Below are 16864 nucleotides of genomic sequence, written 5' to 3' on the forward strand. Positions count from 1 at the left end.
AACTCAATTTTGCCATTACCTGTCAATTCATATGGTACTATCCTATACTAAGATATTCTCAAATGATATCACTATGCAGTTATTTGAAAACGTGTAGAAGTATACATTCTTGTCTGCGCATAGCTGCAATGCAATAATAATATATTGTGATGCTCACAAAGCACATATAACACAATTTACCAAAATTGTAATGTTTAAATATTTCATGTGATTTTGGAAACTGTTATATTTTTTATTTCCTGCCAATTGTTTAATTTGTAATGTTGTTCTTTGTTCTTTTTCAATAAAGTAATCAACCGAATGTTGAAATTCCTCTTAATGACTACATCAGCATCTTGTACTCGGCAGCTTGTACGACCCTGCGACAATTTTATCATTACAGACGCAATTAGAGGGAGAGGAGGACGAAAAAGAGAAATATCCAATTTAAGTGTCTATATTCGTAATATCGTTACATCTTCACATCGCCGATTTTCTTTGCATATTTTGAAAATGTGTATAATCTCGTGTCTACTCGGAATCTGAGTCTTTCCGACCGTACTGTTGCTTCGGTAGTTCGCCTTGCAATTCGAGAACGTGTTCTATCGGTTTTGGTTTTCCATCTTCTCCAATGCGGCAAGGGCGTACGACTCCCTCCCTAAGCGACAATATCATTTGAGAATACATCCATTAATTGTATATATAATTTATTCATTTCTTTCAATATATGCGCGCGCGCTATAATTACATACAGCTACGTAAGGAAACGATGGCTCTTACTCAAAATTAACAAATCCTTGACCCGTGTTAATGAAATTAAATCGATATATACGCAGCTCACCTCGTCAATTTATCAACAAGATCTACCAGCTGTAAGGCTTCAAATTCCTTTTGCTCCTCCGTCATGCCTTCGAGCGGATTTGGCTTGGGATGCTCGAAACACCCGGTTACCGGATTTATTCTATGAATGAAAAATATATACGATTTAATTGTCAGGTTATATTTCTAATTAAGGCTCCGTAATAGTTGCCGTGACTGTTCTTGTTTAATGACGTCAGAAGCGAAGAAATGAAAATGTCAAAATTTTTGCGTTATATTTTCAAGTAAAAAGATGTATCCACAAAATGACATTTGTGATTTAATTCGGCAAACTTGTAAAATTGGAAACACTTTTATTCGAAAGATCAATAAATGTCATAAATGTCATAAAATTGACAATCATGAGAAAATAAGTTGGAAGAGAAAGTTCCGTGTCAAATTAATTTTGCGACTGTTTATTAATTATTCGAGTAAGTGTTCATTCAACTTTACAAATGTGCTGACTCGATCATAAATGTCATTTTGTGGATATATCTTTTTAATTGAAAGTACAGCGTAAACAATCTTGGAATGCGCTTTCTCGCTTCTGATGTTACTAAACAAGGGCAATCATAGTGATTATTCCAGAGCCTTAATGCAAATGTGCCAGAGAACTTTACGAAATAACGTAAAAAATAACGTGAGACAAGATTCTTTTGTTACGGAATAGAGTAACTCCGGTATATACATTGTGCCTAACTTAATTTATCAAATATTATTTATTACGTTTAAGGCAAATGAACTATACGAGTAAAAACTGTATATTGTCTACTATTATAGAAAGAATTGGAAATACGAAATATTTATTTTTTATATTTAACAGAGAAATGGTTAGAAACTTTGTATTTTTGCCATGTATCCCACAGGTATGGGATATACGACCATTCGTGAGTGGGATATATGCCTTATAAAAAAATCTACAAATAATACTTATAAGTAAGACGATATAGTAATTTATAAAATGTGTATAAAAAGTTGATCAGGACATAAGAATGAGAAATAAATATACGAAAGTAATAGTAAAAGTAAATTATAAGTATTCAACATAAATAAAAATTCTGTTTTACAGACGTTAATGCAATATTTACTGTATAAGCCAAATCTAAAATGCTTCTTTACAGAATGTCTGTATCGCGACATAAATCCCGTATGCTAAAAATGCTTTATATCGCAAATAGGTGGAATATACAAGATGTATCAAGCTAAACGAAGAGTTGAACATTCTAAGTTAAGTATGTATTTTGCTATATCCTTTAATATCCCTCTACACTTATGTATCGCAAAACAATCATTAAGCTTTTTACATTCCCTACAATAATCATTTTGAGCAGGTCGTAGTATACGATTGCGCTAATTACATTGAAAAATTGATTCAATTCACGAGAGTTTTGTCAGTATTATCAATTAAAAAACTGAAATCATAACACAATACTAATATAACATAAAGACATATAACAGAGTTGTTGCAAATAAAATACTCCCATCCCTTCTATTTTTTCTAATTTCTGCGGCGTAAATGCCGGAGTTATCCTACATTTTTTTCTTCGACTACTCACTGTTCTTTATACTTGAGGTATTCTTCCGTCTCGCTGTCTTCCGATTGGGAAGAATACGCCGTTTCCGCCTGGTTGTGCCCCAACAATCCTTTCTTAGCGAACATTCCCGCCGCATTTCCGTACCCCGTATATTTGACCATGCGATTAACTGTAACAACAATGATATCATAACGGTGCTATCACCAACTGTTATATCAGCTCCAAACAAATCATGCTATATTACGAACGTTAAAATATTTCAATAGATAGATACAAATGTTATTTTTGTAACGTACGTTACAAAAAGGACGCTCAGAAGTAAATAGATAAATTACCATTCTCTTTACAAAGGATAAATAATAGTTCTGCAACCAGGTCGCGTAATTCGATAAGAGGCGATGTCAGTAACTTGCATAATTTAGCTCTCAACGTTGTTCCTTCTTCAGGCCGATTCATCACGTCCTTCAACGGAGGTAGAATCTGAATTTTGTATATTTATATGTACACAATTGAAAATTTACATGTGACAATTTAACAACTTGCGAGATTAAAATTCTTGCCTTACCTGCAATCTTACGTATTTGCGAATAACTCTCTCCGACTTGATGAGTCTGATCAGAGCGGTAACCACCGGGGAGATGTTCTCGATCAAGTGCGTTTTACAATTCAATTTTTGATCTAAGAATCTAAGTAAAACGCACATGGCACTCATGTCCATACCTTGGTACACACTCTTGCGATCGTTATATTTAACGGGTTGTACAATCGGTGCATAACAATTGTACGATATTACAGTTAACAAATTGATGACATTGCTGAAATATGATGATAAACTTAACACTGCTTCTAATGATTTGTTACACGCTTCTACGTATGCTTTACCTTTCAAGATCATCTTGTTGTGTTGAGTATTTAAGAATTAATAGTTTATACAAAATCAACACCAAGTTTCTATGTTTCTCTTGATCCTCAATCTCAGTGTCATCTGACTGTATGTACAAATTAAATAGAACTTTTAAAACTTCGCAAATTACCATGATTTCTTCAGTCTGGAAATAGTGAAAAAGCTTATGAACCACATTGTGGACTTTAGAGTAAATATAAATGATTAATCATTCATTAGGAAATAATTATATAAAACAAACAACTATTATAAATGTGACTTTACCTTAATAACGGTTGTCTCGTCATTATCTTGATTTCGTGTCACAAAATCCTCTATTATTTTAATAAGATATACGTCACCGTACAAGTCACATTTGACTATATCTCTTGTGGAAGTATTTAATGCAGTGATCAGAAACAGTATTCTCATGTCAAACAGTTTGACATCATAAGGAGTGTCATTTGTATAATTTCTAATACGGTCCATCAGATAAGGCAAAGAGGATATTAGTACTTTCGATCGTTGCATTCTTACGCTATTAAATAATAAGTTGCACAGCAACTTCAATGATTCTATCATGACTGCAATCAAAACGAAATTGGTGAGAGAAAGAAGGAAATGAGATAGGTAAAAGAATATTTATATCATAAAATTATTAAATTTTATATATCTTTAAAATTAGATCGTCATTTAAATTAACTTGACATATACCTATTGACTTATATCGCAATTATTCTCATCACTTACCCACTGTATATGAAATTTGTTCTTCATCACATATTTTTGTCAATCCTGCATTTAGCAATATAATTTTTACTGCATTGTCAGTAATTAATTCATCTAAATTAGTTTTGTCTCGACTGAAATATAGAAATATAACAATATAAAATATATGATATTTTCTTATATGACTATAGTAAATAGCTATAATAAATTCTACCTATATATAATTAAATTACCTGAGTATCCTTAAAGCAGCCAAGCAATGATGTCGGTGGTCTAAATATGTTTGATTTGTTAAATGATGAAATAATATCTTCCATAGTTTCTCCCGTAAACAATTATTATTCAGTTCATCAAAACTGGTCTTCTTATTGTACTAAAATATTAATAATTCATTAATTTATATCCGAAAAAGAAAAAAATATGTAATGTATGAAAGTACACAAGATATATAAATACAGCAAGCTATGATAATTTTCAAGGTTTATACTTACATTGTCTAAAAATACAACAACATTTTCACAAAATTCTTCGTACGTGCCGGAAATTAATTTCGGAATCAACTCGTCCGCTGTAATCTTCTCCATGTCTGCTTCTTATTAACAACATGCACCATCGAGTCGCATTATAATATAGAATATATTATGTGTTATACTATTAAACACACGTGCCAGTAGTGTAACACATTCGACCGGCTTAAACGGATTAAATCAAGTTTGACAGTTGAATTCTTTCCAGTCTTTTCACTTATGCTGTCAGCACTGCTGGACATGCACGAAAGGAACGTGTTGGCAAGAAACGACCATGCAGAGTATATTGCCATCTATAGTATCTTTACGATAACATTTTTACATATATTTATATCTTTAATTATTTAATACAACGGAAAGATATTTCGCGATTATATTGGCGTAATATATTATATATGTTTTTATTTAAAGTTTATCACAAATAAAAATGATTGAATAACCGTTAACTGTTAAATGATAAAATAATATTAATAAGTGAATTAATGTAATTAAATAAACTAATTTTACTGCTGTCTTCGGTAATATTTGAAAATTAAAATCCGTCTGACTTAAGGTGCGTTCGATGAGAAGATATTTAGCATTACCGCGTCATTCTATCCTTGTTGTACATGTAAAGAGTAATAAAGATAGAATGACGTGGTAGCGCTAAATAGTATCTCGAACGCACCCTTGGAGTGCGTTCCGATTCCCCATCCGGGTACACCCTGACATTCAGAGAGCGTTCAGATTCTTCTTGAGTGCTCCTGTCATAGAGATATAAGAATAGAGGGAACAAGCCTGTAAGTGGAAGTGATAGAGGCAAAAAGAGAGATGGATGCCGAGTGTCCTATCTGTCTCTTTCTAGTTGAGCGCTGTGATTGGTTGTTACAATGAGCCGCCAAGACGACCACGCGACGTCAGGAGGGGAGAAAGCAGACTAAAATTTCGTTTTGTAAATATGCGTGCACATGTGTGTAGAATTAAAATTCGTTAAATATTCGAACGTTAACAAAATAATAATTGGACACGATTTGTTTAAAAATGAGGCATTGTTTGAAATGCAAGGCGGAGTCTTATCCTGGATGTAACCGCAGTTTTCACTCGTAAGAAAGTACAAATACGTAACCTCAAATAATTATATGTTATTTTTTCCTACATTTAAAAAAATATCTAAATGTTGTAGGCTACCGAAGGATGTAGATATAAGGCGTAAATGGTTGAATATACTTCAACTACCTTTGTATTTTGAAGTGAAAACAGCATATATTTGCAGTGATCATTTTTGCAATGACAGTTTCTTTGAATTGGATGGAGAAAAATGTATAGCTATATCGTCGTTGGCGCGGCAGCCAATCCCAGCGCGTGACTAGAAAGAGACAGATAGGACACTCGGCATCCATCTCTCTGCCTCTATCACTTCCACTTACAGGTAGCATATATCCCTTGTTCCCTCTATTCTTATATCTCTATGGTTTTTAGAGTGATATAGGGAAAACTGGAGTTATAATGAATCATTGGCATGTTCATTGATTCTAACCCAGTGTCCAGAGCGTTGGATTTATTGTAACTACGTTTCTAAAAAATGGAGACGTTGCAGATCTACGTGGCGCTAATAGCGAGCTCCTCGAACGCACCTAGTGCTACGTAGCGCTGATGGCGAACTCCTTGAACGCACTTTTAAAGTATATGACAGGTGTCAATATATAGACATCATTTACGTTTATAATAAATGTATCTTTCTTAATCCATGATCGTATCATGAAGTGTGAGTGACATGTGTGTGTGTTAATTGCTGTAAACGCCTAAACAAAATAGATAGGTGCTCGATATAAACGCGTTTACTCCAAAGCTACAAAAATGGAGCAGATAAAGGTTCCTAAGGTATCAAACAATTTTCAATTTAATATTTATATGCAATATAAGAGCTTTTGTACGAAATAATATGTTTGTAGGTAGAAAATGTGAGAATGTTGGATAAATACAGCATCAATCATTCCATTGGCACGCTTTATTTAACAGTGACACATCTTATATTTGTTGAGAGAAATGGGAAGAAAAAAATATGGGTAAGTTATATTGTAGTCGTTTTTACCAAAGTTGTGGAGATGGCTTTTTGCAAAATGCTATTTAGCAATAACATATCCTTATAATTACAGGTGTTACATACGCATATATCTAATATAGAAAAACAACCATTGACTACAATAGGATCGCCACTATACATTAAGTGCAAACACTTCTTTATTACCACATTTGTTATCCCAAAAGAACGTGATTGCCATGAGATTTATCTCACTTTATTGAAATTATCTTGTCCAGGTAAAAAAATGAATTATATTTCATATTATGTATATATATATAATATACCTATATCTTAAATTTATATTTCTGATGGAGAAATAGAAGATGTAATAATTTTTTCTAAAGAAATTATATTACATAGATATAGTTATATAACATAGAATCACACATATATAATTTTATTAGTCAATTATTTAGTAATATACAGTTCTTTTAGATATATATTATTAATATACACATGTTTTATGATTGGTTCAATATTCACGATGTTCTGTTTTCTTGATTCTCAGCTAGTCTAGAAGATTTATACTGCTTCAATTATCAAGGGAGCGAAGATACACTACCCCGACATGCAGGATGGAATTTTTTCAATGTACAGAGTGAATTTCAGCGGCAAGGTGTCCCAAACGAAGAATGGTCACTTTCATATTTAAATTCTAATTATGAGGTAAATATGTATACATATATCTTCTCCTTTGTATTTCTTTTCTTTCATATATATTATTAAGTCATCCTGATTTTTCAGCTTTGTGATACTTATCCGAGGTACTTATACGTACCTAGTAAATGTACTAACAATGTTTTATTGGGTAGTGCAAAGTTTAGAAGCAGAGGAAGGCTACCAGTCTTAACATACTTGCATTCTAACAAGGTTGGTGAGGAATGATAAACTGAATAGTACAGCACATGTTCATTGAAATGAAACTAATCAATTTTTAGGCTGCTATTTGTCGTTGCAGTCAACCGCTCTCAGGATTTAGCGCGAGGTGTCCTGAGGATGAAGAAATGATGTATAATATATTATGTACAAATCCTAATTCAAGATATATGTATGTTGTGGATACCAGACCACGGGTGAGTATTTAGATTAAAATATAATTTCTCCTGCTGCTACACAATCTGCAAAATATATAGTTTTCAAAGTGTGATTCTATTCGTAAAATATATGAGATATTATAAAAGATGAAACTTTGCTTTGTTCGGACCAGATTAATGCTTTTGCTAATCGAGCGGCGGGAAAAGGATACGAGAATGAGAATTTCTACGACAATATTAAATTTCATTTTTTCGGGATAGAAAACATTCACGTGATGAGAACGAGTCTGAATAAACTTATGGACCGTGAGTATGATGCCTTTGAAATCGAAATCTAATAAATATTATCGGACAGTCCAGACATCTTAACGTTTGTTTGAATCTAGTACAAAGATCGACTTCCATGAGCGTGTTTCTAAGTGGCCTAGAAAGCAGCGGTTGGTTAAAGCATATTCGCTCCATCTTGGAGACTGCTTGGTTCATCACACGGGCTGTTTCGAACGGCGTAAGCGTGGTTGTACATTGCAGCGACGGATGGGATCGCACCGCGCAAGTGTGTTCTCTGGCCGCACTACTGCTGGATCCATTTTACAGAACCATTCAAGGTTTTCAAGTGAGTAATCGCGAATTGTATTTTTTAAGAAATCAATAGTTACATAAGATAATAAGTAACGATATCATTCTTTTTTACACTCAACACAAGTTTTTCCACTCATGTTTTTCATAAATCACGTTTTACTAATTTACATTATCTATTAAATTATTAGGTCATCCGAAAAGTTCTGAGAATTTTTGAGGCACTGAAACAAAAATTTATCGACATTGTTCCAACAATTAATCTATGATATATTGTCCATTTTAATCTATCATTTTTTGCCATCTCTCGGGCAAAAAGAATATTTTGCATTTGTAGAACGCGAAGGGCTTTCCCTCGAAGAATGTAGTCAGGTGGCTTTTGATCTCTTTCAACGAATTAAGCTTCTCAAAAAGTGCTGCAATGCCCGGAACAAGTGTTAGAAGGAATAATATCTGGTGAATATGGAATGTGACATGTCCCATATTCAGAGAATCTTCTATGAGCTATGAATGAAACATATGGTCTTGCATTATCATGTTGAAAGATGATGTCTTATTCATTATTTCCGGATGCTTCGTGGCAAAAACTTCCTTCAGGTCAGCTAGTTGGGCGCAATATTTGTCAAAATCGATCGTGTGATTTTTTATTTATCGACACTCGTACTTGAAAGAGCAAAAAAAGCAAAGTGCCCTCACTCACTCATTCAAAAACTAACCCTTACCCATCAGCTCCCACACTGCCGAACAAACTAATTACAAGTGCGACAGATGGCAGGAATTCTCAGAACTTTTCGGATTACCTAATATATACATTTTACTTTTCAAATTAAGGAGACTATGAATGAGATTAAGAATTAAGGAGACTGAGCTATTAGAATGTACTGTGTTCTACGCTTTACACTAATGTTGCCTATATGTATAATTTTATTAAGAAAACTTCTCTTATAAGGCTTTAATAGAAAAAGACTGGCTATCGTTCGGTCACAAATTCAGCGACCGATGTGGCTACGTTAGTAGTGACGGTAAAGAACTCGCGCCAGTATTTACACAGTTCATAGACGCAACGTACCAGCTGTTGCGACAGTATCCGTATAAATTTCAATTTAACGAATATTTCCTGTTGACCTTACACGACCATGTACATAGTTGTCAACACGGCACGTTTATCGGCAATTCGGAGAAGGAAAGGCAAATGCTAAGGTACCACTTCGCTCGTCAACACCTTTTTTCCCGCAACGGATTTTGTACATGTTGAAGGTGCAAACCAATTATTGTTCTTAGATTGTCCGAGCGTACATATTCGTTATGGGGTTACTTGGCGAACAACACGAATGAGTACATAAACCCGATTTACAGATGTAATCGTTACAACAGCGAGGACTCTGCTGATGTTCTTCAACCTAAATTAGCACCTCAATCTATCGTGTAATAAATATGTAACTTTTGTACGAAAACTCGTTAACCGGTACAATCGTAGCTCGCAATTTACTCAGAATTATTTTCTAGTCTTTGGAGAGGCTTGTATTTTAGATTCGAAAACGGTGTACACCCGAGAGAGTCGTGCGAAGACTTGCTCTTGACAATCTACGATCACACGAGCTCCTTAGAGGATCACGTCAAACTTCTGCTGAAGGTACGTATCACAATTTTGATCGAAGAGCGCGCACAAGTATACGATTTCATTCAAGTGATATGCGGACGAGATACAGTTTGTTAGATCCGTATGATGTGCAGACAATCACGGTCTTTTTGTCCTCGACAGCGAGTCAATTCCTTGGGGCAGCTTCTAAATATAAGCAACACGCAGAAAAAAGGGAAGCACAAGTTCGACAATAAATTTATGGAGACTCTGCCGAAGACCATAATAGAGAACACCGCGAACCACGATGAAAAGGCGAAGACGAAATTAAGAAGGAGTCAGTTGGAGAATGAAGTGAAGACAGTCGCTTTGGAGTGGAAGTCGTCGCGAAATATGGAAGAATGCGGATGCTCCACCACGTTTGACGCTTTCAACAAAAAGGTACATTTGCTGATGAAATGTCATTCGTGACTCTTGTTCGTTCTAGGAAGGTGTGTGTCGTTGTAGGAAGGAATTTGGGTCGTGTCACATTGTATATCGCCTGTGTCTCTCGTTGGAAGGTACCCACTTGGGTCTTTCTTTTGTTTTCTTTACTGGATACACTAGCTTGCATTGGTTCTCTTTTCCTCCTTTTCCCACCAGATCTCAAGAAAGAGAAGAAAAGAGAATCAATGCAAGCTAATGCAGCAAATGCAGTAATAGAAAACAAACCTTATAAAAATATAAGTTGAAGTGAGACAAGTATATACTTGTCTCACTTCAGCTTACTGCACTAGTTCAGCAGTGCAACTATAAAGAACAGACAGAATATCTAGGTACACTTGTATCCAGACATTTTACAATATCTGTATCGAGTTATTCACCTCAAAAAAGATACATCTCTGTATCTAAAGATGTATCTGTTATACAACACTGTTATTGAGTTGATGCTTAATCGATTGATGTCCCATGCTTCAGAAAGGGGGGTCCCGCACGGTGCGTAGAGTATTTCCGCTGGACCAACAATTAGAAAATTTTGTGTTAAATTAGCCAATTACCTAATGTGGGCTATCGGACCTCGCCTCTTCGAAATTCAAACTTTACAACCGAGCGTATCTGCTTGATAGAACGAACGACTAAGTGCTTACTATACTATTTGATATTGTTTCAGCATCATTGTTGGTCCTGCGGCTGTGTGTTGTGCACAAGATGTATGGCGGTGCACGCTAAATTACCGGGACACCTGTCGCAACGTGCCGTACCTACGTGCAAATCGTGCTACCAGAGTTCAACGATAAGCTCCGATAGTTAGTGGCTGCGTTCAACGGAATGAAACACTTTTGCGGTCGATCTCAACGACACTTTCCATTACACCATTCGAATATATTCTGCTGTTCATGAATTGGCCGCTTTGTCGGATGTAGTAAGTTGGCTGGGAAAAAAAAATGTGGCATCCAAAGAATAGGCATCGTTGCCACGAAGCAGTTACGTCCCACCAAATGAAATGCATATTTTAACGCCATATTTACAATCTGTGCGCGCGCACACAGTATATTTTATGTGGAACGATAAGGAGACATGCGAAGCAATACCCCAACTTATCCCAACTTGGACTACTTAGCTTCTTCTTATCTTTGTCTCTTTGGATTTTATTTCGTTCACGATCAATCGAATACAAATAACGTAGTACCTGATTACATTAATGTGTACCGTATGTGTGGACATGCTTCTTAACTGAAATAACTTGATAACACATTGAAATTGACGAATATTACATGATATAATTAATAATAACGACGAAATTATTATATATCAACTATTATGGTGGCCGATCGATGCCTACAAGTATAAATGCCCTCTTGCATCTCAGATCAGTGATTCCTAAATTCATTTCCTCTGTGTATTTTCAGTCATCTCCATTTTTATGATATTTAGGAAAAGCGATTATGCGTTGAGTCGTCGAGGTGTTGGAGAAACAAAAACAGATTTGCAAATTTATACAACACACCGTCGGACAAAGCTGCTTGATTTACAGTTACATTCGACTCCACAGTAATAGCGCACACAGTACCTATTGAATGATGCATCTCTCTCCTATTCGTATGTTTCACTCGGCCGATTTCTCTACGACCTTATCTGCTAATTTGTCCGACTGGCGTTATTAAATTTATAAACCGAATAAAATGGGCCTATTCTCTTAACGCTAAAACATTTCACAAGATCATAACCAGAAATACACAAATATATAAATATTATGTGCTATTAAGGCATCTTTTGTTCTCTAACGGGTCAGCATTCTTGCAATTTTCTTTTCTTTTTCGAATACAGATGCATCATACATTACTCAATATACGAAAACGTATGTAATGAATAATTTTCTTCAATATATCGGTGATAATTTATATATACGAAGTCAAGTGTCAGTATCCTTAGACATGGAATTAAATACTATTGATCACGTCGCAGTGACTGGATTTGCTAGTGATTTGGTAACCCTACTATCCACAGTGGCAAGTGTAATGTGGAATGTGATAGTATTACATAAATATCAGCGCGATAATTTCTTTTTAGAATCTTTTGTCTTATTATTCTTTATTTGGTTTTCTTCGACGTGGTCCTTCGCCACTAGCCAACGGTGTATCCTGCAATTAAAAGAGAAGTTCACATTATCGTATTAACAAGAACTCGAAAGATTTAACATTGCGATTTTCACTATAATGCGCTTTACGTTTTGGTTGCTGACCTTATCGCTCTCCATCACTTCTTCCGTTCCAATTTCTTTATCTTCTATTTCCTCAATAATGGGCTCCTGATCCGAAAGGTCGAGATTGGAAGATTGCAATTCATCTTTCTCAATTTCCGCGAGATCGTCGTTTATGCTCAAGGGTTGTTTATCTTCGTCTTCTTTTAATTCCGACTTATCCTGGTATATTCGAAATGATATAGATTATATCTTTAACTATTGCTCGCTATACTTCTATTTAGTATTAACAATAAAAATAATAAGCAAGTAGTGTTATGCACAATGACAAGAATCTAGTGCACTTTACGAAATAACCAATGGGAAAATATGGCAACGATAACGACGTAAAATATAATTTTCACGATTTCAAGATATTTATGGAGATAAACTAGGTGGTACTCTCTCAACAGGAATGGAATGTGTAAGTGCGCATTTTAATTCCGTTATGCATAGATATTTATGTTGCAGTAATTTTTTACCTCATAGAAGCAGCAATAGTATATTAGCAGCACTACTGGGATCGCAACTACCAAAATATATACTGCCCATATCCACGGATGATCCGCGGTAAACGTCGCGATCCGATTCCATACGGTCCACTGTATCAGATAAATGCAAAATGTGTATATACAAGTCCTCTAGCATACGAATCATGATAAATATTTGGAACCACTTGTGATGTCGTAAATATGTGTACCTTTTTTCTTTCTTTTTACTCTGCGGATAGATACGTGGGGATTTTTGTATAAATAAAAACTAATATTACCCTACAATTATAGCCCAAGATTTGATCTACTGTAAAATAAGTATTATACGACCGATTTAAATATATGTAACATATATGTTATTAGTTCTTGTATATGCGATAATATATTTTAATCCAGGAACACTGGAGTAGGTAAACTTAGTTTTTAATACCTTGGGCCATCGATGGCCCACATTGAAATTTCTGTTTATGCCGTTTCATATTTTGGCTCTAAAACCAAATAAGATGGAATATTTTGGTAATTATTATGAGGCACATTTTATTTGACAAACAAAACTTGGCTTACGCGGTATGGAGACAAGACACGTAAAACTATTTCAGCATGATACGTGTTAATTTTATACGAGATAAATGAATAATAAAATTAAATTAAGGAAGAGGAACAAGAAAAAAACGTCAATTCTTTCGCAGGGAAGCTAGAAATGTGTAAATTTTTCGCATCTTTTAACAAATTGCTCCAGTATCTCAGGATTAATATATTACTAAGTGGATTAAAATATACTACTAAGTGAGTGCTTCTTCAATATCTTTTATATTTTACATTAGACCACTACGTGAGTGTTGTACCTCGCGACATCGCTTGTACAGATACCAGATGTAAGCTACAACTGGTATCGCACAATATACGAAATACAGTGCCCACCAGCCTGGCTTATAATTCATTGCTCTCATCATTCGACCCCATAAAGAATCCTGCGTATCACAATTCGCACGAAGATGAAGAGTTTGTTGCGAATTTTGATCTTGATAAGATGCTTGATAAGCCGCCTTGCGCTTGTTTTCAGCATTTGTGACAAAGAGATACAGTCTAAATGGCAATTGAAAAGACACTTACGCTCTCTTCGGCGATTTTAACACGTCGAATCTCGAAGGTATCGTCCGACCATTTCCTGGCGACTCCCTCATCATCCGTTATGATAAGATTATCGAAATATATGTCGAGTGACATCGACCATAACTCAAAACCGACAGCATTCTGAAACAGTTTCGTGTTGAGCATCGCAGAAATTGTACCCCTCAAGATCTTCTATTCTCACGTGTTAAAGAAAAAGAGGAACGAAAGAGCAGAGAGGTGAAAGATGCAACAATTCATTATCGGCTACATACAATCGGCAACATCTTGAACGGATGTTCGTCGTTGAAGTAATCGGGGTTGTGTACGAGTCTCGGCTTCCACTTTCCTTTGTAATTGGGATTGTTGATGAGCGGTGCCAACCATTTTCCCTTATATCGCGGATTCTTCTTCATTTTCTGCTTGTACGGTCCGCAACCAGGGACGTCAGCGCACTTCGGGTTCGGTATTTCCGGTACCTCCCACTCGCCGTCCATTACGTCGTCCCAGTCGTCGGGTTTGATCGAATCCGGATTCGGTATCGTCGGCGGCTCGTCCTCGAGCCATCCCTCTGGCATAACATCCGTCTCATCGACAATTTGCACCGGTGCATCCTCATCCCAGTCCTCCGGCTTGATCGCCAACGGATCAGGAATCTTTTCCCTGTCGTCCCAGTCTTCGGGTTGCTTGTCATCGGGATCCTCTATCTCTAGAGGCGGATTTACCGGTGGAACGAAATCATCCAGCAACGAGCCTGAATTTAATACTTTATTGTCCACTCTTATCTCATAACTGTTATCAGGCCGTATGATCAGGGTGTACAGATGCGGATTTTTATCTTTGAAGTAGTCTTCTAACCGATCTTTCGATTTCTTACAGTGTTTCTCCGTGATTGTACCATTCAGTGGATTCTTGTGTCGGAATATAAAATGCAGCTAAACGTGAAAAAAAGAAGCACGAGCTCTGTATATACGTGTGAGGTGGGAATAAACATGCAAATATTTTCCTAACATTAAAACTTAATTAACCAAGCTTCGAATCCAACTTGCTTTTTATCTCTCATTAATATGATACAATAAAACAGAAGAAAAAGCAAAACATATTTTATATCAATAGTTTTGTATCTAAGAACTTGAAAAAAAAAAAAATAATACCTTATGATCGTTGCCACATTTATCAGGCCCAAACATTATGGTATATGGTGTTTTATCATGAAACTGCTTCAAGCTGCTATGTTTATCATCTAAAGTGAGCAACTTAAGATAGGCACCACCACATTCCTGTCCTTCTTGAAAATTAACTTCATATTGTACAATGAAAGGCTTGTCTTTAAAATAAAACGGCTTAGTTAATAAAGTAGAAACGGCAGCGTGTCTAGCTTTGCTTTTAAGCACTAGTCCGAAATCTCCATTTTCAGCATGTCTTTTCAGTTCTTCGATGGACCAAATTCCTAATTAATAGCGGGAAAGAAAATAAAATTAGATAATGAATATTTATTTGATACTTTAATCAACTCAATCTGTATAAACTAGTATGCAACAAATAAAAGAGTAAATTAAAACATTTTACCATCGTATTTTGAGATATCCTCGTCGATATCATCCTTCTTTGCTTCTGATAATACCCATGTGTCCTTAAACCTTTCTTCATTGTCAAAATGCTCTGCTAAGTAAGCAAAGCCGGAAGGTTCTGGACTTTTATAAGGTGGCTTCTGTGTTGCATCACTGACATTGTTGTCGTGATTTTCATCTGCATTTAGTATATTACAACATATACTTAAATAAACTAATACAATACACGCTACGAATCTTGCCATTTCATATTCCTGAAATAAGAACGAAGATATTAGCCTAATATCTTAGTCCTCCCAAAAGAAGGATCAAGTTTTCCACGATAAGATGAAAGTAACGTTCATGTTTGACACATTAGTGTTAACATTCCCAAAATGGACAATGTGGAAAATGTTGCAAAATTGAAAAATTTAACCTCGATATGCGTCATATATATATATACATATATACATATATATATATATATATACGTATACACATTCGCGGTAGTACCGTAACATGAACAGAATTGACACGTTAATATTAACTTTTTACATGTCCAATTAAGTCAGCATTAAATTATTGTGAGATGATATACCGTCTAGAAAAATATATTAATAAATGAGATGATATACCGTCTAGAAAAATATATATAATAATACTTGCTTACCGGTGACGTCGAATCACTCCCGAATTGCGGGTCTTGTGAATAAATCGGTACGTATAAAAGCCACACCGCGAAAAACTGAAGCACGCGTGTATTATTTAATTATTTAATAACGGTAATCTAATCTATTTACACACGTATGTAAGTGATACATCGAGCGAGGCGTTCTGAGGAGGAAGCATCAAGTCTGAAAGTTGCCTAGACTGTGCTACTTACGAAACAAAAAGTGTCGCCCGGCCCGCCGTCGAGTAGTAAAACTGGGAAATAAAAAAGGAGTTTATTCAGTCGTTGAGTCGTGCTACTCAATATTGGCTTTTCGCACGATTTCCCACTAAACAGCGCCACTGCCCGTATTCTATAAAGCCCGTATCAGACTACGGCTTGGGGATTAAGGTTGAACTGAATTTGACCAATCAGTGCAAATTGAATTCAAATTTAGTGAAATTTTATAAACTTTACACCGATTTCAAATTTCAATTCAATCTCAGTCTCTAATCCGTAGTCTGATATGGGTTTAACTGTTAACGTAACGTTATCGATAGTATCGTTATATCGTCGTTGCGCA

General features: G+C 35.4%; 3 protein-coding genes across 3 annotated transcripts; 1 reads left to right on the forward strand and 2 right to left on the reverse strand.

Annotated features, from left to right (window-relative positions):
• Positions 1-420: 420 nt before the first annotated feature.
• On the reverse strand, positions 421-4800 carry LOC106743396 (synembryn). Its single transcript, XM_014617184.1, has 10 exons — positions 4476-4800; positions 4218-4357; positions 4006-4118; positions 3541-3839; positions 3255-3421; positions 2938-3187; positions 2708-2852; positions 2394-2541; positions 821-940; positions 421-637 (listed from the first exon to the last, which is right to left on the reverse strand). The coding sequence occupies exons 1-10, from the start codon at positions 4566-4568 to the stop codon at positions 511-513; spliced, it is 1602 nt and encodes a 533-aa protein (XP_014472670.1). The 5' UTR covers positions 4569-4800; the 3' UTR covers positions 421-510.
• Positions 4801-5945: 1145 nt separating this feature from the next.
• LOC106743536 (myotubularin-related protein 6) lies at positions 5946-12311 on the forward strand. The gene is made up of 13 exons (XM_014617477.1): positions 5946-6371; positions 6443-6556; positions 6647-6809; positions 7082-7239; positions 7318-7443; positions 7512-7646; positions 7781-7913; positions 7994-8220; positions 9133-9383; positions 9465-9608; positions 9690-9816; positions 9946-10203; positions 10913-12311. The coding sequence occupies exons 1-13, from the start codon at positions 6348-6350 to the stop codon at positions 11051-11053; spliced, it is 2001 nt and encodes a 666-aa protein (XP_014472963.1). The 5' UTR covers positions 5946-6347; the 3' UTR covers positions 11054-12311.
• On the reverse strand, positions 11364-16511 carry LOC106743537 (calnexin-like). The gene is made up of 8 exons (XM_014617478.1): positions 16303-16511; positions 15652-15907; positions 15237-15532; positions 14358-15017; positions 14086-14226; positions 12964-13083; positions 12485-12664; positions 11364-12383 (listed from the first exon to the last, which is right to left on the reverse strand). The coding sequence occupies exons 2-8, from the start codon at positions 15896-15898 to the stop codon at positions 12327-12329; spliced, it is 1701 nt and encodes a 566-aa protein (XP_014472964.1). The 5' UTR covers positions 15899-15907; positions 16303-16511; the 3' UTR covers positions 11364-12326.
• Positions 16512-16864: the final 353 nt, after the last annotated feature.

The sequence above is a fragment of the Dinoponera quadriceps genome, unplaced genomic scaffold, assembly GCF_001313825.1.
Source record: "Dinoponera quadriceps isolate SergipeBrazil2010 unplaced genomic scaffold, ASM131382v1 scaffold1069, whole genome shotgun sequence".
Taxonomy (NCBI): Eukaryota; Metazoa; Arthropoda; class Insecta; order Hymenoptera; family Formicidae; genus Dinoponera; species Dinoponera quadriceps.

What these genes read in the sequence shown, in the direction of transcription:
- LOC106743537 (XM_014617478.1), bottom strand. Translation starts at nt 15,898, where the DNA reads ATGGCAAGATTCGTAGCGTGTATTGTATTAGTTTATTTAAGTATATGT. An exon ending in AATGTGGCAACGATCATAAG is followed by an intron (nt 15,018 to 15,236) that starts GTATTATTTTTT and finishes TTTCACGTTTAG; the next exon opens with CTGCATTTTATATTCCGACA. An exon ending in ACTATTGCTGCTTCTATGAG is followed by an intron (nt 12,665 to 12,963) that starts GTAAAAAATTAC and finishes CGAATATACCAG; the next exon opens with GATAAGTCGGAATTAAAAGA.
- LOC106743396 (XM_014617184.1), bottom strand. Translation starts at nt 4,568, where the DNA reads ATGGAGAAGATTACAGCGGACGAGTTGATTCCGAAATTAATTTCCGGC. An exon ending in ACGAGACAACCGTTATTAAG is followed by an intron (nt 3,422 to 3,540) that starts GTAAAGTCACAT and finishes CACTATTTCCAG; the next exon opens with ACTGAAGAAATCATGGTAAT. An exon ending in TATCCTTTGTAAAGAGAATG is followed by an intron (nt 2,542 to 2,707) that starts GTAATTTATCTA and finishes TTGTTGTTACAG; the next exon opens with TTAATCGCATGGTCAAATAT.
- LOC106743536 (XM_014617477.1), top strand. Translation starts at nt 6,348, where the DNA reads ATGGAGCAGATAAAGGTTCCTAAG. An exon ending in ATTTAAATTCTAATTATGAG is followed by an intron (nt 7,240 to 7,317) that starts GTAAATATGTAT and finishes CTGATTTTTCAG; the next exon opens with CTTTGTGATACTTATCCGAG. An exon ending in TCTGAATAAACTTATGGACC is followed by an intron (nt 7,914 to 7,993) that starts GTGAGTATGATG and finishes GTTTGAATCTAG; the next exon opens with TACAAAGATCGACTTCCATG.